The following is an 18464-nucleotide window of genomic DNA, read 5'->3' on the forward strand; positions in this document are numbered from 1 at the left end:
AGATGGCAAGCCAATTATCTCCTGGCATAATTCCACTGATTTCAGTGGTGTAACCCCAGCAGACAATTTGGCCTACAACTTCAATGTCAACATTAGCTATTTAATCTGTTCATAATTTTAGCAGAAATTTGCAGTTAATGTGTTTATCCCACAATCCCAAACTGCCTCCCACAACTTCCCAAGAGCTAAAAGCTCCATTGTCCTTACCAACTTTCCCTGCTGACTTCTGTGATGCAGACACCAACAGCCTTTGGCACATTAAGAACAGGGTGAGGATAGTGTAAAATTGGATTTAATATAAACACATCACAGGGGTTACTGTACTGATTTTCTTAAACTCGTTTCATGTTTAGTTCATTTTAAACATTAATTTATCCATCAGTTCAGATGAATTTCCACTCTCCCCCTTTCCCATTTTCTTGCTATTTACTCCTCTCCTGCCTTCCTGTGACGTCACTGCTGTCCCACAGTAAAACCAGAAATGGAGTTACTAAGCCATGTGCTCAGCCTCCCATGATCACTCTGCATGTGTTGAACCCATTTCAGACCCTGTGTCTGGATTTTAATATTTCTTCCTAGGCTGTAAACTCTTCAATACTTGTACAGTGCCCAGAACCATGCAGCTTTAACCCTAATTGGGGTCTTTGAGCACTACCATAGTGTCCCAAGGGAGGTGGCTTTGCTCACTTATCTTGAGGACAGGAGGTCTCCTACTTCCTTGGGAGACTATTACACACCTCACAGTCAAGGACTATTTCCACATATCCAGCCTCTGACTAAGCCTAGTTAAATCTGGCCCCTGTGTATCTTCCCCAGGCTGTGCTGCGCTGGGGCAGGATCACCATGGGCCTTGAAGAAAAAGCTACTGGGCTTTTTTTGTTCATTTTCTCCTCTCGTTAATTACTTGTTCTTCCATTGGTATCCCTACACTGCTTGTGACCCAACTGCTAGGCCTTCGTTAGTATTGAACAACCTGCTACTTACATGGGGCCTAAAGACATCTGCCAGCCTGGATGCTCTCCATGGAAAACTGAGGCTGGAAAGAACCTTGCATCTGAGTCCAAGTTCATGCACCTGGTAAATAATCCCTTTGTAACAGTCACCCTGTCACCTAAAGGCCCTGACCCAGCTCTAGGAGTCTTTACTATTCCACAGTTGACGCTGGAACAAGCACACTTGGGATGAAAGGTGCCTCTCCAACTAGTAAGAGGCTGGTCGTGCATAGCTCCTCTGCAAGCTTTCTGACACAAGGAATTCTTGTGCTGAAGCTGCATTTTATGGGTCCCCCCTCCCCAATCTGCTCTTCTGATTAGAGATGCTATGTCAAACATGGCCCAAAATTAAGGTTTTTGGATGTTGAAAAGCAAAATGTTACTGACCCCAAGTCCAATAGAAACAGTCCCAGGATTTTCATGAATTCCAGTGGAAACAAGCTAAATAAATCCTCCTGTGGGCTATTGCAGGAGAAGCATGGAATGAGCCTGCCTGCTCAGTTTTCATTGTTCAGCTCAAAACCAATGCAGAAAATACAGGACTGAGCACAAAAAGCAGCTGAGAGAGGGAAGCAGTTCTGGATTCTGCCTCCAGGGGCTGTTAGAAACAGGGGGAAGGAAAGTTGTAGTTTGTACATTATGTTCTAACTTGCTAATGTCATTTATCTTCCCTCTCTCTGCAAGGAAACTACCTTTCCTGACTTATCCAAACTACTGTATCATCCCCCACAAGGCCTCTCTACTGCAGGAGCTGAGATTTCCTTCCCACCCCCTCTTCCTAGATATAGCCCCACACAGCCTTGGCAGATGAAGCTGGAGAGTTGATCTTTGGGGGCTTTCGTGTGCCAGCATCTGCAGCTAAACTGCAGTAGAATTCTAGCCCACTCCCCAGCTGTTCTGCAGGCAGGTGCTTCCTTCAGCACAGTCAGGGTGCTAACGTACAAATATCAGTTTGAGCTCAGCAGCATAGGGGTATTTTTGTGTGGCTGGTTCAAGGCTGAGCACATGGTTGGTGCCTAACTAAAGGGCTTCTTTCCATCTGCGAGCTCTGGATGACCTCTGCCCCACACTGTATTACTTCATATCAGAGGAAAGAGCCCTCAACCTTCCATCCCCACCACCTGCCCATAGCAGCTAATCACGATTCTGAAGAGCAGCCAGCCATGGTGGTTCTTCCCTTGCTGCTGTCCCATTGACAACCCCATTCCGTACACAAGGGACATCATGGTAATCTCCTCCCACTCACACCAAGACCCAGCAATCTCTTCAACCAAGAGAACTTGAACTCTTTGTGAAGAGCTGTAGAAGGGGAAGGGATGGGAACCAGCAGCAGTAGGGTAGTGGCCTAAACTCTCACGGACCTATCTGCACACACTCAGGAACCACTGGCTGCAGCTCAAAGTACAAGCACTTTAGTATTCTGTTCATGGGGTCTGAGCTCCTTACTCACTTTACATGGGGATATCTTAAAAGTTAGCAGCCTGCTTGGGGGATGGTGAGAACACAAAGCTTGCTCTAGACGGAAGCCAATTTGAGAGAGAGAGAGAGAGCTGGGATTCACTGCAGTGTCATCCTTAACGTCTCCTTTGTGGTGGTGGTGGGGGGGGTCGGTTCTTGATGGTTTTGCACTTGGGAATATGTCTCTCAGCCACCTTGGGTGCAAAGCGGCGGTTGCAGTGGGGGCAGGAGATATAGTCTGGGTTCTCTACAGGGGGCAGTGGGGGCAGGTCTGAGATCTTCCCCCCTTTGGAGATCACATGCTGCATCTCACGGGCCTGGCGCAGGGTCCGGATGAAAGACTCATGCTTTTGTCTCCAGTTGTTCTTGGGTGGCTCATTCTGCACAAGGAGGAAGAGTGGTTAGTATAGGTGGCAGGAGCTATAACTGGGCTGGCTCCAGGTTCTACCTTTACTCACCATCTTCTCATAGAGGGCCCAACCCCATACTCAGCCCTGAACCCACCTCCAGTTCAGCAAACCCCCAGATTGGTACCACCCCTTTAAGGCAGCCGAGACAGATGGTGGTTGCCAAGGGAAGGCATCAGTCACCAGGAGGAGCAGGGGAAAGTAGCCACTTAAAGGGAGCCTGCAGCAGTGAGGCCAAGATACATCAGGCAGGGGCTGCTGGAGCTTGGCTGAGGGAAGCTGATGTTCCCATTGCCATTGGTTTGTTTTAACAATAGGCTTTTAGATCAGGTCCTAGCCTGCCCCCAATAGCAGCTCCAATTATACTGCAGCTCCCTCAACCTAAGCACAGCAGACATCCCCCTCCCCTCCCAACACTAAGAGGTTGCCCCCTGATGGGAGCATCCTAGCCTGGTGGGAGTGGGTTGAGCCCCTTTCAGTGGGAGGAGATTCTACCCCTTGCACAGTGTAAAAGGCCTGGAAGTGGCATAGGTGTTGGAATAATTTTTATAGTGGGGGTGCTGAGAGCCATTAAGCAAAACTGTAAACCCTGTAAATGATGGAAACCACTTTAAGCCAGCAGGTGCAGCACCCCTGTTCCAGCACCTATGGGAAGTGGAGGTGGGTCTGATCTCCCCCTTGCTCCTGGGAGTGCCCCAGTCAGGATCTCCTAGTTGCTAGTCTTGGCTCATGGTAGATTAACTGTGCCCAGGAGTACAGAAGTGAGGGTGTACCACCCTTATTTCTGTGCTGCCTCTGGACGTGGGTCTCATCTCCCCACCAAGAGCAGCTGTGCAGGGGAAGGACAAGTCCCATCCCTCCCCAGCCCAGCCTGAATTAGCAGCCCCCAGCTGGGGCACTCCAAACAGCACACTGAGATTGGATTTCATGGGGAAGGGCTTATTTCAGAGCCCATAACACGTTTTTCACAGCTGTTAAATTAGTAGGGCCCTACCTATGAGCAAGTTCTTTCATACCCCCTCATTATTTTGGAGATCAGGTGACTATCTCCAGGAAGCGTCGGTGTCCTAAACCAAGCACCTAAAACCTTCTAAGGCCGGGTCCTGTGCATGGGCTCATTGCTGGCCTATCCCCTAAAGTTGGCGATATTCTAGTGGGCCTGAATGGAGTAGGTATTATTAAAACAGGTATAAATCCACGCTTCTTAAAGAGAATTCCAAGGAGGAAGGACTGACCCACCCCCAGGCCAGCCAGTTGCCTCCAAGTGCATGTTACCTGGGTGGGGTTTTTGCCCTTCCAGTGCTGATATTGCTCCAGCTCGGTTCCCCTGGCTCTCGCCATGCTTGAGTCAAATACTTTCCTCTTGGAGCCTTGGCTCTTGCTGCAAACATTCATGTGCTTCTCCAGCCGGAGATGGAGAAACCTACGCCCACAAAAGCCACACTCTCCTAGCTCCCCCTGCTCCCTGACAATGGGATCCTGTGAATGCAACAGTTCTGCTGCAGGATCTTGTTCTGAGGAGGCTGCTGCAGGTGGACCCTGGCTGTGTTTCATGACCAACTTTGAACAGGAGGCCATGCTCTCCAAAGCCATGTGCTCTTGAATTTTGCTGTTGCTGGCCACCAGCCGCCCCTTCTTGAGTCTCCCTATGCCCTGCACATGGGGAAGGTGGGTATTGTTTGGCACGGGCATGGCACCCTCTGGAGACTGCTCCCAACCACAGTCCCCCTCACTGGGCCTGGGTGTAACCCTGAAAATGTTCCCCCCAGAAAGCCCTGCTGCTTTCTTCTCTTGCATCCTCAGACCCTCTCTCTCTTTTCTCTCTTCCACCTCCACCTGCTGCTTCTCTCTCTGGATCCTCCTGAGTTCCTCCTCTGTTCTCCTCAGCTTCTCCCTGAGGAGGGCCTCTTTCCTCCGGATCTCCTCCTCCAGGCTCTGCCCAGCTGCCTCCAGCCTTTGGATGTAACCCAACTCTGCTCTGCTTGGATGGGTGGCTGACTGCTTATGCTGCTCTGCTGCCAAAGAAGATGGCAATACAGCTGGCTGGGCCCTGGCTGCTGGCAACTTCCCTCTCTTCTTTGAGCTATAGCTATTGCTGGGAGATTCAGCCATGGGTGACGAGCTCCTGAGCTGACTTGTGCTGACCACTGGAACGCTCTCAGCCTTGCGGTGAAAGACTGGTTTCAGAGGGTAGGATCGATCCACCCCTTCTCTCCGCCTGGCTGCCCACTTAGAGGGCAAAGTACTGGTCTGGCTGGTGAGATACCGGCTATGGGATCCAGCAGAGTAGAAGCCTCCCTGTCCAGAGTCCTGCTGGCTGCTCCCAGAAGAGAGAGAGCAGGAATAACTCTGGCTTTTGCAGATGCAGAGACCCTTCAGTTTCTCCTCCTTGTCACGCAAGAGCTGTAGCTGGAAGTTGTTCTTCAGGTGTTCTAGCCGGGACTGGTGCCCAAGGGCCTTGGGATGGTATCTCTTCTGCCCTGTTAATGGAAAACTAGGAGCTGCCACCATAGAATCCACAGGTGGACACACAGCCAGTTGCAGCTGAGCCATTCAGTGCCTGCAGCAGAACATTGGGGCAAAAACAAAGACATTACAGACATGTTTGTTCCCAAGCTGGGGCTTCCTCTCCCAAAATCTATACTCTAGAGCAGGGGTGGGCAAACTTTCTGGCCTGAGGGCCACATCTAGGAATAGAAATGGTATGGTGGGCCATGAATGCTCACAAAATTGGGGTTGGGGCTCTGGTCGGGGGTGTGGGCTCCAGGGTGGGGCCAGAAATGAGAAGTTCAGGATGCAGGAGGGGGCTCTGGGCTGGGGGTGGGGGAGTGAGCTCTAGGTTGGGGCTGAGGAATTTGGGATATAGGAGGGGGCTCTGGGCTGGGACCAAGGGGTTCAGAGGGCAGGAGGGGGGATCATTGCTGGGGCAGAGAGTTGTGGTGTGGACAGGGGCGGCTCTAGAAATCACGCTGCCCCAAGCAGCGCGGTGCGCTGCGCCACCCTTCCCCGGTCCTGCGGCGGGTCCCTTCTTCCCGCGGCTCCGGTTGAGCTCCCGCTGCGGCAGGTCGACCGGAGCCCGGGACGAGTGGACCTGCCGCAGGCATGACTGCGGCGGGTGCCGTGGTCCCGCGGCTCCGGTTGACCTGCCGCAGTCATGCCTGCGGGAGGTCCAGCCGAGCCGCGGACGAGCGCCTCCGCAGTCGTGCCTGCGGCAGGTCCACTCGTCCCGGGCTCCGGTCGACCTGCCGCAGCCATGACGGCGGCAGGACCGCCGGCCCAGCCTCCCGCCCTCCCCGGCGGCAGGGGACGCCCCCTACATTTTGCCGCCTTAGGCACCAGCTTGTTTTGCTGGTGCCTAGAGCCGCCCCTGGGTGTGGAAAGGGGTGGAGGCTCTGGGGTGGGGCTGGGGATGAGGGGTTTGGGGTGCAGGAGGGTACTCCAGGCAGGGATTGAGGGGTTTGGAGGGCATGAGGGGGATTGGGATTGGGGCATAGGGAGAGGCTCAGGGGTGCGAGAGGTATGCTGCCCCATCTGCAGGCATCACCTCTGCAGCTCCCATTGAAGCACCGGAGAGGGCCACTGGAGCGGGGCCATTGGTGTGCATAGGAGCCACAGCTTCCAGGGGCCGCATGGAGCAGTCCCTGACCCTGCGCCCCAGCTGGAGTGCCGGAGCAGGGCCACATGGCTGTTTCTGGCCACGTGGAGTAGCCTCCGACTGCTCCCTGCCTGGAGTGGGGCAAGACCAAGACCCCGCTCCCCAGCAGAAGCTTGAGGGATGGTTTAAAACCATCCCTGCCTGTGCAATGTCTTGCTATGAAAGCAGAAGGGACATGCTCAGCCAGCAGGGAAGTCTATTCCATTGAGACCAGGAAATTGAGGCTATAGCCTTCTGCTGATATTAGAACTCACCAAACCCTCTCTAAGTGGCACATTGGAAACAAGGCTGAGAATGGGGCAGGTTTGCAGGGACTCTGTCAGACTAAACAGCATTTATTGTTATAACACACACACACTTTTCCTTATATTAACCAACAGCCTGAGGTTGCTAAAGCTGAATGAATTTTGACAGCACCTGCAAAGTGCAGTTGATGCTGATGATTGTTTCCTTCATTGCCCTTCTCTCAGCCCAGGCAGTGAAAATCAATGAGGTCACGTTCCTTGGTGGGATATTTCCGTGCCCCTGCTGAGACAGGCAGCGTTGTCAGACGGAGACCAGTCACGGCTTGCTCCGCGAGAGGTGGCTGCTGAGCTGGGACTTGAACCAGGCCCTTAAGTAAAGCGCCCTGCCTCCTTTCCGCGTGGGGAAGGCCCGGCCCCGCTCGGGACCCGTTATCCCCATGTCAGCTCGGCACCACAGAAAACGCCCTCCGGCGAGCGAGGCTGTCCAGACACGTTCCGACACCCCGGCAGCCAACCCCCTGCCCCGACTCCCGCCCCGGGCAAGGTCACGTCCCCCCCGGGCGAGGTGCTGCCGTCACGCACCCCCGGGGAAACAAATGCCCCATCACCGCCATCCTCACCTGGGCCTCCGGCCGCGCTGGGCGGCCCGGGCGCTGCGCACCGCCTGTTTACTACAGTTGCCTGGAAACCAGCACGCCAACGCTATCTCCGGGGCCGCTCTAGCCTCCAGCTGAGTCGGCCGCTCTGGCACTCGGCTCTATGGTCTGGGGCGGCTCTGTTCCCGGCTCTATGACCGGACGGCGGTAAAACCCGGAGCGCCACAGCCGTTGGGCAGCGCGAGTTCTCGCTCTGGCTGCGGGTCCCTGGCGGGTGAGCTCGGCCGGACCCGCGCCCGAAGGGATCGGACCCGTCTCCCCGCCCTGCTGCTTATTCGTGAAGTTGCTGATGGGGACAGGTCGTGGGCGGAGGCGGGACACCTGCCCGGGGGGCTGGCGGAGGCGTGACCCCGCCTCCAGGGCACGGCGGGGAGTGGGGGCAGCTCCCTCTGCCTGCTGGAAGCGCCGGGTGGCTGCTCAGTGGCTCCTCCTTGGGCACGGGTCCTGGGACGTTAGGCACCATATAAGGCGCGGTTCCTGCCTGCCTGTCTCCCCACTCCCACCTCCCGAGCCCTGCAGTGCCGCCGCAGTGGGGCCCTGCGGGAAGCCCGTCTTCCCTGCGTGGGGGAGGAGGGTGGCGGCATCCCCCTGGATCTCTGCTAATAGTCGCCGCTTTGTTTTTGTACCAGGCTGGCGTGACTATGACTGAGGGCGACAGCCTCATCTCTGTGGACTATGAAGTCTTTGGGAAGGTCCAAGGAGTGTTCTTCCGCAAGTACACCCAGGTGTGTCTGCTGCAAATGCTGGAGCAGAGGGTGAGGCTGGTGGCTCAGCCACGATGTGGCTGCTCAGGCACCTTGATCTAGTCACCACCAGGGCCCACGCTGTACTCAACTCCCATCTGTATTTGAATCTCAGCACAGGCTGGGCCCAGGGGCGGCTCTAGGGATTTTGCCGCCCCAAGCACGGCAGGCAGGCTGCCTCCGGCGGTTTGCCTGCGGGAGGTCCTTCAAAGCCGCGGGACCAGCGGACCCTCCGTAGGCAGCCTGCCTGCCGCCCTCGCTGCACCGACAGAGTGCCCCCGCGGCTTGCCACCCCAAGTATGCGCTTGGCATGCTGGGGCCTGGAGCTGCGCCCGGCTGGGCCTGAGCTGCTTCTCCCAACTTGGCATTGGCCCCATCTGCCTTGTAGCTGCTGCTGTTTTCCCCCTTACTGCTCTTGTATGTTTTCTCCTTTTGGGGTAGCTGCAGGAGTCACCAGTCTTGCCTTCTGGATCCATCATTTTTTGCAGGAGAGGACTCGGGTGGTCCAGGTGTTGGGCTGTGACTTGCTGAGGACTTGTCTCACTAAATAAATACAGCCCATTAAATCCCAGCTCCTAGAGTAAGAGTATTTCTTGGGACTGGAGTGGTCTAGGTATTGCTGACCTCCCTAGAGAACAAAATCTGAGTTACATTTTGTATTTTAATGAAAAACATTAACATTCAAAGTCGAAGTCTTTTCCTTTTGGAACCTCCCATCCTGGGGAGTCACCTTACCCTCTTCCTGGTCAGTCAACATTCTGTTGTGATCTCTTAATGGTCTCCATCTCAGACTCTTTCCATCAAAGGTCCCAGAGGCTTTTGTGAGGCTTCTGGGTCATTTGTAAGTAATTCAGCTGAGACTGAGTCAGGAGAGTCTTTGATGAGTCACTAGCATCATGGCTTTTATACCCACAGCTGTGTTTTGTTTGGAATCTCTTCACACTGCCTGTTGCCAGTGACACCTGGTTTGTATTCCCTAGGAGGGGTAACTCAAGGGATGTATTGCAGGTGCTGGTCAATGTAAATGTGTTACAGTGGATAACTGGATTAATCCCAAAGTACATTCTGTATGACTATTCCATGGGATCTCTCTTATAGATGGCTTTCCCATGGTCCTCCCTGGGGACTGATTCCTATATAAAGATGCCAGTCTGTGGTCTGCGTTCAATTCATATTAATCCCATCTTCATCTCACATTTCCTTTTTAGGCTGAGGGTAAGAAGCTGGGGCTGGTTGGCTGGGTCCAAAACACCGAAGATGGCACTGTGCAAGGACAAATCCAAGGTCCCAGTGTCAAGGTACGGGAGCTGCAGGAATGGCTCAGGAAGACAGGAAGCCCCAAATCCCACATCAGCCGAGCAGAATTCCTCAATGAGAAGAAGATTGTTGCACTGGAGTACAGGAACTTCAGCATTGTGAAATAACTAGACTGAAAGACAGAAAGCACTGAGGAGGGAGTTGAGCTCTCAAAAACTTCCCCACCAACCTTTACTTGTTCAGTCAGATAGTGTCCAAAAACAGAGAGCCCTTAGTTTTATCTTGTTACTGTTCTAATTTATTGTCTGTCTGTTATAGTATTTAACCCTGAATCTTCCTGAATGCCATGGGCAGGAAAACAGGCAGACTGGAGGGTGAGACTGCCTTTAATAAAGGGATTGTTTGGAAACCCAACCTCTCATATCTGAATTTATTTGCAACCATTCAAACTCATTTTGTGTATAAGAGAACACACAGTCAGTATAGTATCCTATCTAGTTCACATAAGTCATATAACCAGCCTTGGAATTGATACCTTGAAGGGCAGAACCATGGAATTTTGGCTTCTTCTAATATTAAATACTGTTAAAGAATCATTTACCTCTCTCTATTAAGTTTCCAGTTCTCAGAAACAGCTGTTTTATCTTCCATCCAGCAATGACTGTATTTGACAGTTTCTATTCTATTGGGTGCCTTGTGTGTACTTCACATTAGCATCATTGATGTTTTTGGGTGACGATTGGCCAAGCTGGGAAAGCTTTTAGTGGTACTGCAGCAACACAGCCAGCAGGGGATATTGCTGCTGCTGCTGCTTGTGATGTTTTTCACAATATATGAATGAATATAGGGCTGGTACAAGACCAAAAGCCCTAGAAATTGAGGTCTTCTCTCTGTCCCCTCAGATTGGTAGAGTAGTAGCACAGCATGCCCAATGCCTTGATGCTAATTCTCTAGGAGGGAGAGGAAAATTTAGTCTGTGTAGCCGATTCAGTCTTTAGGCTCTATAGTGAGACTGCCAATAAAGTGGTTGATTAAAACCAATTGTAGCAGTGGTGGTGGTTTTGTCATGTTGGCACTTGGCTATTAGCAGGTAGACCTACCAACTCATTTTGCAGGTGGAGCTGCCATAATGGGTTTGAAATAGGACCAGCTTCTTAGGGTTACCATATTACTATTATTTTTGGCATGCATCCCTGTACAATCATGGTATACTATTGTTATTAGTTCATCCAGTTATAAGATTTTTTTTTTGTCCCATTTTCAGTAAACTTAGCCTGCCCACTACTTCTTTGTGTGAGCCCAGATTGCTGTGTAGTAGACCCTGTATGCTGCTGCTCACTGAGATTTTGGTACACTACCATGTGAGGCACACCAGCATAGAGGCAGCTGGCCTCCAGTCAGTGTTAACATAGGGAGAGGAAGAAGTGAATCAGGAATGCAGAAGGAATGGCTAGTGACCTCCAACCCATCTGCACCCTCAAGGGAACATCCTGATTGCTTACTAGATAAAACCCCAACCAAATTTCCCATGCCACCGGCTATCTGCTGTCTGCTCAGCTTTCCTAGAGGCGCTGCTGCATCCATGAGACTTTAGGGGATGGTGAGGAAATCAAAGTGGGCAACCTTGGGCACACACCCTGACCATGCCCCACTGAACAATACTGACAATATGGTGCGTTTGCCCATGTCAGAGGAGCCAGTGGGCGGCACTCAATTGACAAAATGCGACAGAAGGAGCCACCCTCAAGAAAGACTACAACTCCCAGCATGCATTGAATCATGTTGCAATATATGCTGGGAATTGTAGTCACCTCCGGCCTGCAGTGGTTCTTCCCTCGGCCCCACATATCTTCACTGCGCATGTGCCACAGGGTTTTCTCTCCCCGCCTTCCTTCTCGCGGACCGAGTCTGGGACTTGTACCTTGCGAGCCAAAGAGGCCGCGGCGGGCGGTTGATCGGTCGGTCTGTTTCGCGCCCGGCCCTTAGTGTGGAGGGACCCCCTCCCCCCTCAACGGGTTCTGAGGGAGTCAGGGGAACTGTGCGGGGACATTTTAATTCAGTCACCAAAATGCAGCTGCCTCCCTGAGCTGGTATGGTGGTAGAGGGACTGGGAGGCCCCTGTTTGGCATTGGCCAGGGCTGAGCTGGCACAGCTCCCTCACCCTGCTGCGCCCGGGGATCTGGGCGGGCTCCTTTAAGGGCCTGTTGTTTGTAAGTCGATAGACTTCATCCCTTGGCGGGCTGAACTGTTTCCCTTCCTTCCCTGCCCGGCATTCTGGGCAGTGCCCTAGCCATGGGCGGCAGGTTTGTAGAAATTTTGGTGGTGCCCAGAACCTGCCCCCCCCAACTCTGCCCCCCACCTGCCCAAGGCTCTGGGATGGAGTTTGGGGATGGGAGGGGGTGCAGGGGTGGGGCTGGGGATGAGAGGTTTGGGGTGTGAGAGGGGGCTCAGGGCTATGGCAGAGGGGTGGGGTGGGGTGCGGGCTGTGGGGTGGTGCTGGGGATGAGGGGTTCATGATGCAGGAGGGAGCTCAGGGTTGGGGCAGACGGTTAGGGTGCAGGGGGATGAGGGCTCTGTCGGGCTGGGGATGAGGGGTTTGGGGTATGGGAGGGGCTCAGGGTGAAAGTAGGAGTGTGGGGGGTGAGGGCTCTGGCTGGGGATGAGGGGTTTGGGGTGGGGAAGGGCTGGGTATGAGATTGGGGTGCAGGCAGGCTGCTCCGGGACAGGGGCCAGAGAGGAGGACTCCCTCCAGCCCTTTCCCTGGCGACTGCAGCAAGCTCTGGGGGAGAAGCCCCCTCTTCCCCCCCCCCAGCAGCACACTCACCCCCACCACTCTCACTGCATGTGCTCCTAGGGGCCCCTCTCAGGTCCAGGAATCTCCTCAGCTCCCCCGTGGTGGGTGCCGGGGGGGTGCGGTCAGGGGCGGCTCTAGAAATCACGCTGCCCCCAAGCGCGGCGGATGTGCGCCGCCGCCCCCCCCCGGTCCTGCCCGGCCCCCCCCCTTTCCCGCCGGTTGAGAGAGCTCCGCTGCGGGCGGGTCGGCGGGACCGGCGCGAAGACGCGCGCGCATGACGCGGCGCGGCGGTCCGTGGTCGGGTCCTCCGGCGAGTCCTGCCTGCCTGCTGCTGCGGGAGGGAGCGAGCCGCGGCGCCGGCGCCCCCCCGCCGCCCGCGCGCGGGCAGCGTCCGGGGCTCCCCCCCTGGTGGACACCTGCCGCGCGCAGGCCCGGCGCCCGTCCTCCCCGCCCTCCCCCGCCCCCCCGGCGGCCGCCCTCCCCCCCTAGGCCTTTGCTTGTGCTGCAGCCGCCTGCTTTTTTTGCCCCTGGGTGCTGTGTGTGCTTCCTCCCCTGCTGTTGCCCCTGGCTGTAACCTCACTGGGGGTGGGGGATGGGGCTGCCTCCTTGCCCAGCATGGGGCAGGAGTGGTGACTGCGGGCGGGAGGGGACTGGGGGGCTGTGCTGGTGGAGGGTCCTGATGGAAAAGGGAAGGGTCTGAGGTGGAAGAGCAGGCTCAGGCAGGCGATATGAGGGGCACTAGGACCCTGCAGCACCACTTGTTGCAGGGACGCAGCATGGAGCTGCACGCAAGAGGCAGGGATGCTCTGACGGGGCCAGCAAGGAGGGGCCGGGGGACACTTGGGGAGGTGCAGGGGGGTGGCAGGTGAGGCCAGAGGGGGAACCCAGCCCAAACATTGGTGGAGCTGGGCCCCGGGCTCTGAATATTGCTGGTGCCCAGGCACCACATGGGTATATAACTTGCCACCCATGACCCTAGCGAAACTGGGCATCAAACTCTCCCAGTAGAGAGCCAGAGCTGTAACGTGCTTCACACGGGCACCTGTGTGACAGATCGGTCTCTTTGGGGACCTTTTGCAGGTGCTGGGGTGAGTGACCTAGGCCTGCCCAAATTGAAAAGCCGGTTGATCGCAGCCTGTAGTGTGGACAGGTGATTGCACTGACACCTGTGACTAGGCTAAATCCTGGGATCTGGGCCATGGTTGAAGTAGATTGAAATAGGAAGGGGAGCACTTGCTGTACCTGCAAAAGAGGATGGGAGCTAAGTGGGAATGCTGCTTCCCAAGGAAGAGAAAGGAGAGGGGCTTTCCTCTGCTTTTAGCACAGGATGGGGACCTGTGCTTCTCCAATCCTCTTCACTCTAACATGTAGATGTGAGGTTCAAGGGAAAAGTGTACATCCTGCTAAATACCAACAGGTGATGAATGAACCCATATGATATAAAATAATCATAATAGAAAGAAAAGCTTAATTTATTAGACACCCCACCACCACCTTTGAGCCAGCCCATGTGCCAGTGTGGTTTTTATGGCAACTGCATCTTCCCAGCTGGGTACATGTTGGAGTGTTTCCAAGGATAGATGCTGTCTGGCCATGGTGAGGATGGATATCCTGAGTCCACTTGAAAGAAGAACAGCAAAATAAGTTTATTGGATAACAATGATGTGAAGAGGGCTCTGAGCCTCACTCTTGGTGGCATTCAGTACATATTGCTGAAGTTACTGGCAATTGGTGCTTTCCCTGTGCTGGGCATTGATAGCTTGTTTTTGTTCTTTGTGTTTGGATTTTCTTTTAGAGAGTATAGGATTAGGGAAAGGAGTATAGTGTTAATAAGGATCATGAAAATGCAGGCACTCTTATTCTTTATTGTTACACTTTCATGCCTAGGGCACTGTCGGATGCCTGGTCATAGCCAGGGCAGGGAAAGTGAGCATAGAAAAATGCTCTGAATACCAGGAAAAAGTTATGGCATTCATGGAGGCAAAATTAACTTTTTTAAATAACTTATATAGTAACTGTAAGAGATTTTTAAACTCTGAGCTTTTACTCTTTGTCCCTTTGTTTTTTTACAGGGGACTATTTCAAAGAAGGAAAAGGAATGATGTTCCTGAAATTTCTTGGGTTCCTCACCTTTCTGCTTTTGCCATGATCAAATGTTTGGTTGAAGATGTGCGCTCCAGGTTACGCTCTGGAGTGGCCATCAACTCACTGGCCCAGTGTGTTGAAGAGCTTGTCCTCAATAGCATTGATGCTAAAGCAACATGTGTGGCCATACGGGTGGATTTGGAAACCTTCAAGGTCCAGGTGGTGGACAATGGCTCTGGGATGGGGAGAGAGGATCTAAATAAAGTGGGTAATCGATATTTCACTAGTAAGTGCAACTCAGTGGAGGATTTAGAGAATCTGAAGTTCTATGGTTTCCGAGGGGAGGCTGTGGCCAGCATAGCAAATATGGCCAGCATAGTAGAAATTTCATCCAAAACCAACAATACAGTGAAAACCTTTATGAAACTCTTTCAGAATGGGAAAGCACTGGAAGTCTGTGAGGCTGAATTGACTAGACCAAGTGGTGGAACAACAGTAACTGTGTATAACCTGTTCCACCAGTTACCAGTGAGGAAAAAGTGCATGGATCCCATGCTGGAATTTGAGAGGGTGAGGCAGAAGGTAGAGGCTCTTTCGCTCATACATCCTTCTGTCTCATTTTCCTTAAGAAATGATGCTTCCTGTTCTATGATGCTTCAGCTCCCCAAGACAAAAGATATGTGTTCCCGTTTTTGTCAGATTTATGGACTGGGAAGAACACAGAAATTACGAAAAATAAATTATACATCTGGGGGGTTTGAGTTAAGTGGCTATATCAGTTCTGAAGGGCATTACAATAAGAATATGCAGTTTTTGTATGTGAATAATAGACTGGTTTTAAAAACAAGATTGCATAAACTCATGGACTTTTTATTAAGGAAAGAAAGTGTTATTTGCAAGGCAAAAGGTGGCCTTGCCAACAGACAGATGAGTTCAAGTCCTGTTCGGCATCGTGGCCCAGAGCTCTATGGAATCTTCATTATCAATGTGAAGTGTCAGTATTGTGAATATGATGTATGTCTGGAACCTGCAAAAACTCTGATAGAATTCCGCAATTGGGATGCTCTTTTAGCTTGCATTGAGGAAGGAGTGAAAACATTTTTAAAGCAAGAACACTTATTTGTTGAACTGTCTGGTGAAGACATAAAAGAATTTAATGAAGACAATGGCTTTAGTTTGTACGGGACCAGAGCTCTGCAGCCTGCACTCTCTGAAGAAAAGAGCATACAAGACAATTTTAAGAAAACATATGATGATATTGTAGATTCCTATGAAATGTTTAATTTGCAATCAAAAACTGTCAAAAGAAAAGTGACTATTCAGGAAGAGTCTTCAGATCTCATAAGTTCAAATGATAATGCAGAAAAGGAAGTCTCCTCAGGTCTGATCATTGCTGAACCAGCTGACACAGCGAGTCCTCTGCTCAACAAAGAAGGCACCACTTCTGATTTCTCAGGATTAGGTATCTCAGAACAAGAGCCAAAAGAATTCAACAATCCCAAAATGGTGTTTGTGAGCTGCAAGTCTTCAGAAAATCTCTCTGGGGAGTCCAGGTCAGAAAGAGTAGAAATAGACAGTTATGCTGAAATGCCATGTTGTACTGAGAATTGTGTGGAAGATGCAAGAACGCAGGAGGACAGTGCAGCTCAGAAAAGCAGCATCAACATTGCCTTCGGAAATGGTGTCACTCAAGAGCAGCATGAGAGAGTTGAAGATACAGCTGATGGACCAGAACTTCTTTGTGGGAGAGCATTGATGGGAATGTCTGATGTGATGAAAGATGACAGTAGAAAAAGTAAAGGGCCAAATAATGATGGTGAAGGAAGGGTTGTTAGATCAGTACCACTGAAGTTGTGTTCCACAGGCCTTATAACTCATGTGATGCAAAATCAGCCACCACATGAACAAACTGAAATGAATTGCTCATTAAACATGCATTCTAAACCTGGTCCTGTAAGTGCCAAGGACATATTTGGAAACAAGATGAGCTTTTCAGTTCAGGGTCTAAATGTTCAGGATATTTCTAGTATTTTAAATAAAGAGTATACTACACTACCCAATAGAGAAGTATGCAGAGCATATGCATATGAGTGGTTAGAAAATGAGACTGTATCAGGCCAGAAGAATGAGGAGGTAGCTTCCATTACTGCAAGAGATAGAAGGGAGTGTGTAACATCACACACTAGAGAGTTGCTTCCTGTCACTTCCTTGGGTTTTGCTCATAATGAAAATAATCCAAGCAACAGAAGACAAATGGTTGAGCTATCTGTTATGCCCAGAACCCAAGCCTATAAGAAGCTGAGTTTGGCCATACAGTTGGGGTCTTTAGAGCGATTCAGGAGACATTATGGGAAGGTCAGGAGTGCACCATCAGTATCTATTCCAGAGAAGAGGAGTGAATTTGAACCTCCAGGTGTTCTTGGTTGTCTAGCTGATCTTGACACCTTGAAGAATCAGAATAATAATTTTGAATGTGTTAACATTTGTGAAACCCAAGTTCTGGAACATGCTGATTCTAATATTTGCCACGCTGGTTGCCTCCTTTCCTTGGAGAGGTCTCAGTTCTGTGGCAAAGAAACTTTGTTAAACAGAAAAGCTCCTTGTGTGAGAGAGAGTCCTTTGACATTGACTGACTACTCTCAAATTAGAAGAAAAGACCTAAGTAGCAGTAGATCACTTGGATCTCTAGCTTCTAAACTGTCCAGAATGAAGGGTGACCACAAGGAAGTTTTAGCTACAGAAGTTGTGGGACAAGTTGATGAACAATTCCAAAGAGATTCAAGCAGAAAAGGTAACACATTGCATCTTTTGTCTCAAACTGATGATTTTTTGCAGAGTTCTTATCAAATGTGTCAAAGCTCCTCACAAGAAGTAGGGGTAGACGATTGCATCCTTGCGTCTGCCTCTGATGAGCAGGATGCTCCTTGCAAAATGTATAGTACAAGAGGAGGGACTATGGAAAATGCCGTGAACCAGTCACTTCTCATCAACACAGATGGGGAGTACATGGCCACCACAAGCAGTGGTTTGGCATTACACAGTGAAAAGAGTTATTCTGAGGGCATCTCTAAAGATGGAAATATTGTGGATGTATCTTCAAAGCAGACTTCAAAAGCCACTGAGCTTCCCAATGTAACTTTGTCAAGTAGTTTGGAAGTACCTGGAGATGTCACAAATGCAGTTCAGTCTAAAAATGAGGAATCAATATTGTGTCCTGTCTGGATGCAACGTTTTGATGTTTCACTGGGTAAGATGGTATACGTCAATAAAATGACTGGACTAAGCACCTACAGTACTCCTCCAACTGAAGAACTTCAGGCTGCTTGTACTAAAGATATAACTACAATGGCTGTGAATGTTGTCTTACAGAGTGGTAAGTACGTGATGTTTAATTTTGTTGCAAGGAAAGAGTGATGCAGATAGTTTGGGTCCTCCTGGCAGTCTAAAATACTCTTTATGGCAATGCCTGTAATTTCCATACAGAAATAACTATTGCATCACATGAATTAGTTCTGTAGAAAACAGGAAATTGTTGATGGCAATATGGAAATAGTACAGTAGATTCACATTTTGAAAAAGGTATGAAAATAGCATACTGCTTAGCAGACAACCACCCGGTGTCACCCTGCATCATGCTCTGAGAATTCTCATGATCATGACCCATTTTGTCATTTAATTTGTGACATCTTATACCAGCTTGAGAAGTGTATACACTATGGGTCAAATTCTTGAAGGTATTTAGTAGGGCTGTCAATTAATCGCAGTTAACTCACATGATTAACCAAAAAAATTAATCGCAATTAATCTCTGGAACATGCTGATTCTAATATTTGCCAAGCTGGTTGCCTCCTTTCCTTGGAGAGGTCTCAGTTCTGTGGCAAAGAAACTTTAACAGTTAATTGCACTGTTAAACAATAGAATACCAATTGAAGTTTATTAAATATTTTGGATTTTTTTACATTTTCATATATATTGTATTCTGTGTTGTAACTGAAATAAAAAAGTGTACAAAAACAAAATAATGTAAAACTTCAGAGCGTACAAGTCCACTCAGTCCTCCTTATTCAGCCAATCGCTAAGACAAACAAGTTTGTTTACATTTACAGGAGATAATGCTGCCCTCTTCTTAGAATCATTGAAGATTAGGGTTGGAAGAGACCTCAAAAGGTCAT

At 50.8% G+C, this 18464-nt stretch overlaps 3 protein-coding genes across 19 annotated transcripts in view; 2 read left to right on the top strand and 1 right to left on the bottom strand.

Moving 5' to 3' along the window:
- Positions 1-276: 276 nt before the first annotated feature.
- ZC2HC1C (zinc finger C2HC-type containing 1C) lies at positions 277-7513 on the bottom strand. Of its 2 annotated transcripts, none has more exons than XM_039533867.1 (3): positions 7378-7513; positions 4133-5417; positions 277-2830 (listed from the first exon to the last, which is right to left on the bottom strand). In XM_039533867.1, exons 2-3 carry the CDS (start codon positions 5408-5410, stop codon positions 2567-2569), a joined length of 1542 nt encoding a protein of 513 aa, XP_039389801.1. In that variant the 5' UTR covers positions 5411-5417; positions 7378-7513; the 3' UTR covers positions 277-2566. The 2 variants fall into 2 exon arrangements, with proteins under 2 accessions (XP_039389801.1, XP_039389802.1); XM_039533868.1 differs by lacking the exon at positions 7378-7513 and adding an exon at positions 6930-7223.
- ACYP1 (acylphosphatase 1) lies at positions 7490-10009 on the top strand. 8 transcript variants are annotated; one of them, XM_039533869.1, is made up of 3 exons: positions 7490-7627; positions 8043-8168; positions 9365-9911. In XM_039533869.1, exons 2-3 carry the CDS (start codon positions 8055-8057, stop codon positions 9578-9580), a joined length of 330 nt encoding a protein of 109 aa, XP_039389803.1. In that variant the 5' UTR covers positions 7490-7627; positions 8043-8054; the 3' UTR covers positions 9581-9911. The 8 variants fall into 8 exon arrangements, with proteins under 8 accessions (XP_039389803.1, XP_039389807.1, XP_039389805.1 ...); XM_039533873.1 differs by having other exon boundaries at positions 8043-8138; XM_039533871.1 differs by having other exon boundaries at positions 7556-7690.
- A 1281-nt stretch (positions 10010-11290) lies between these two features.
- The window catches only part of MLH3 (mutL homolog 3), a 35262-nt gene continuing 28088 nt past the window's right edge, over positions 11291-18464 (top strand). For 4 of the 9 annotated variants that reach the window (XR_005597662.1, XR_005597663.1, XM_039535160.1 and 1 more), the window contains exons 1-2: positions 11292-11716; positions 14280-17665. Coding sequence is in view for 7 of the 9 variants with exons in the window: in XM_039535160.1 (XP_039391094.1) it covers positions 11706-11716; positions 14280-17665 (3397 nt within the window). In the remaining 2 variants the exon portion in view is untranslated. Of the gene's footprint in view, positions 11717-13084; positions 13804-14279; positions 17666-18464 lie in introns of those variants that run through there. The other 5 variants (XM_039535162.1, XM_039535166.1, XM_039535165.1 and 2 more) reach the window with 5 other exon arrangements.

The sequence above is a fragment of the Mauremys reevesii genome, linkage group 4, assembly GCF_016161935.1.
Source record: "Mauremys reevesii isolate NIE-2019 linkage group 4, ASM1616193v1, whole genome shotgun sequence".
NCBI lineage: Eukaryota > Metazoa > Chordata > Testudines > Geoemydidae > Mauremys > Mauremys reevesii.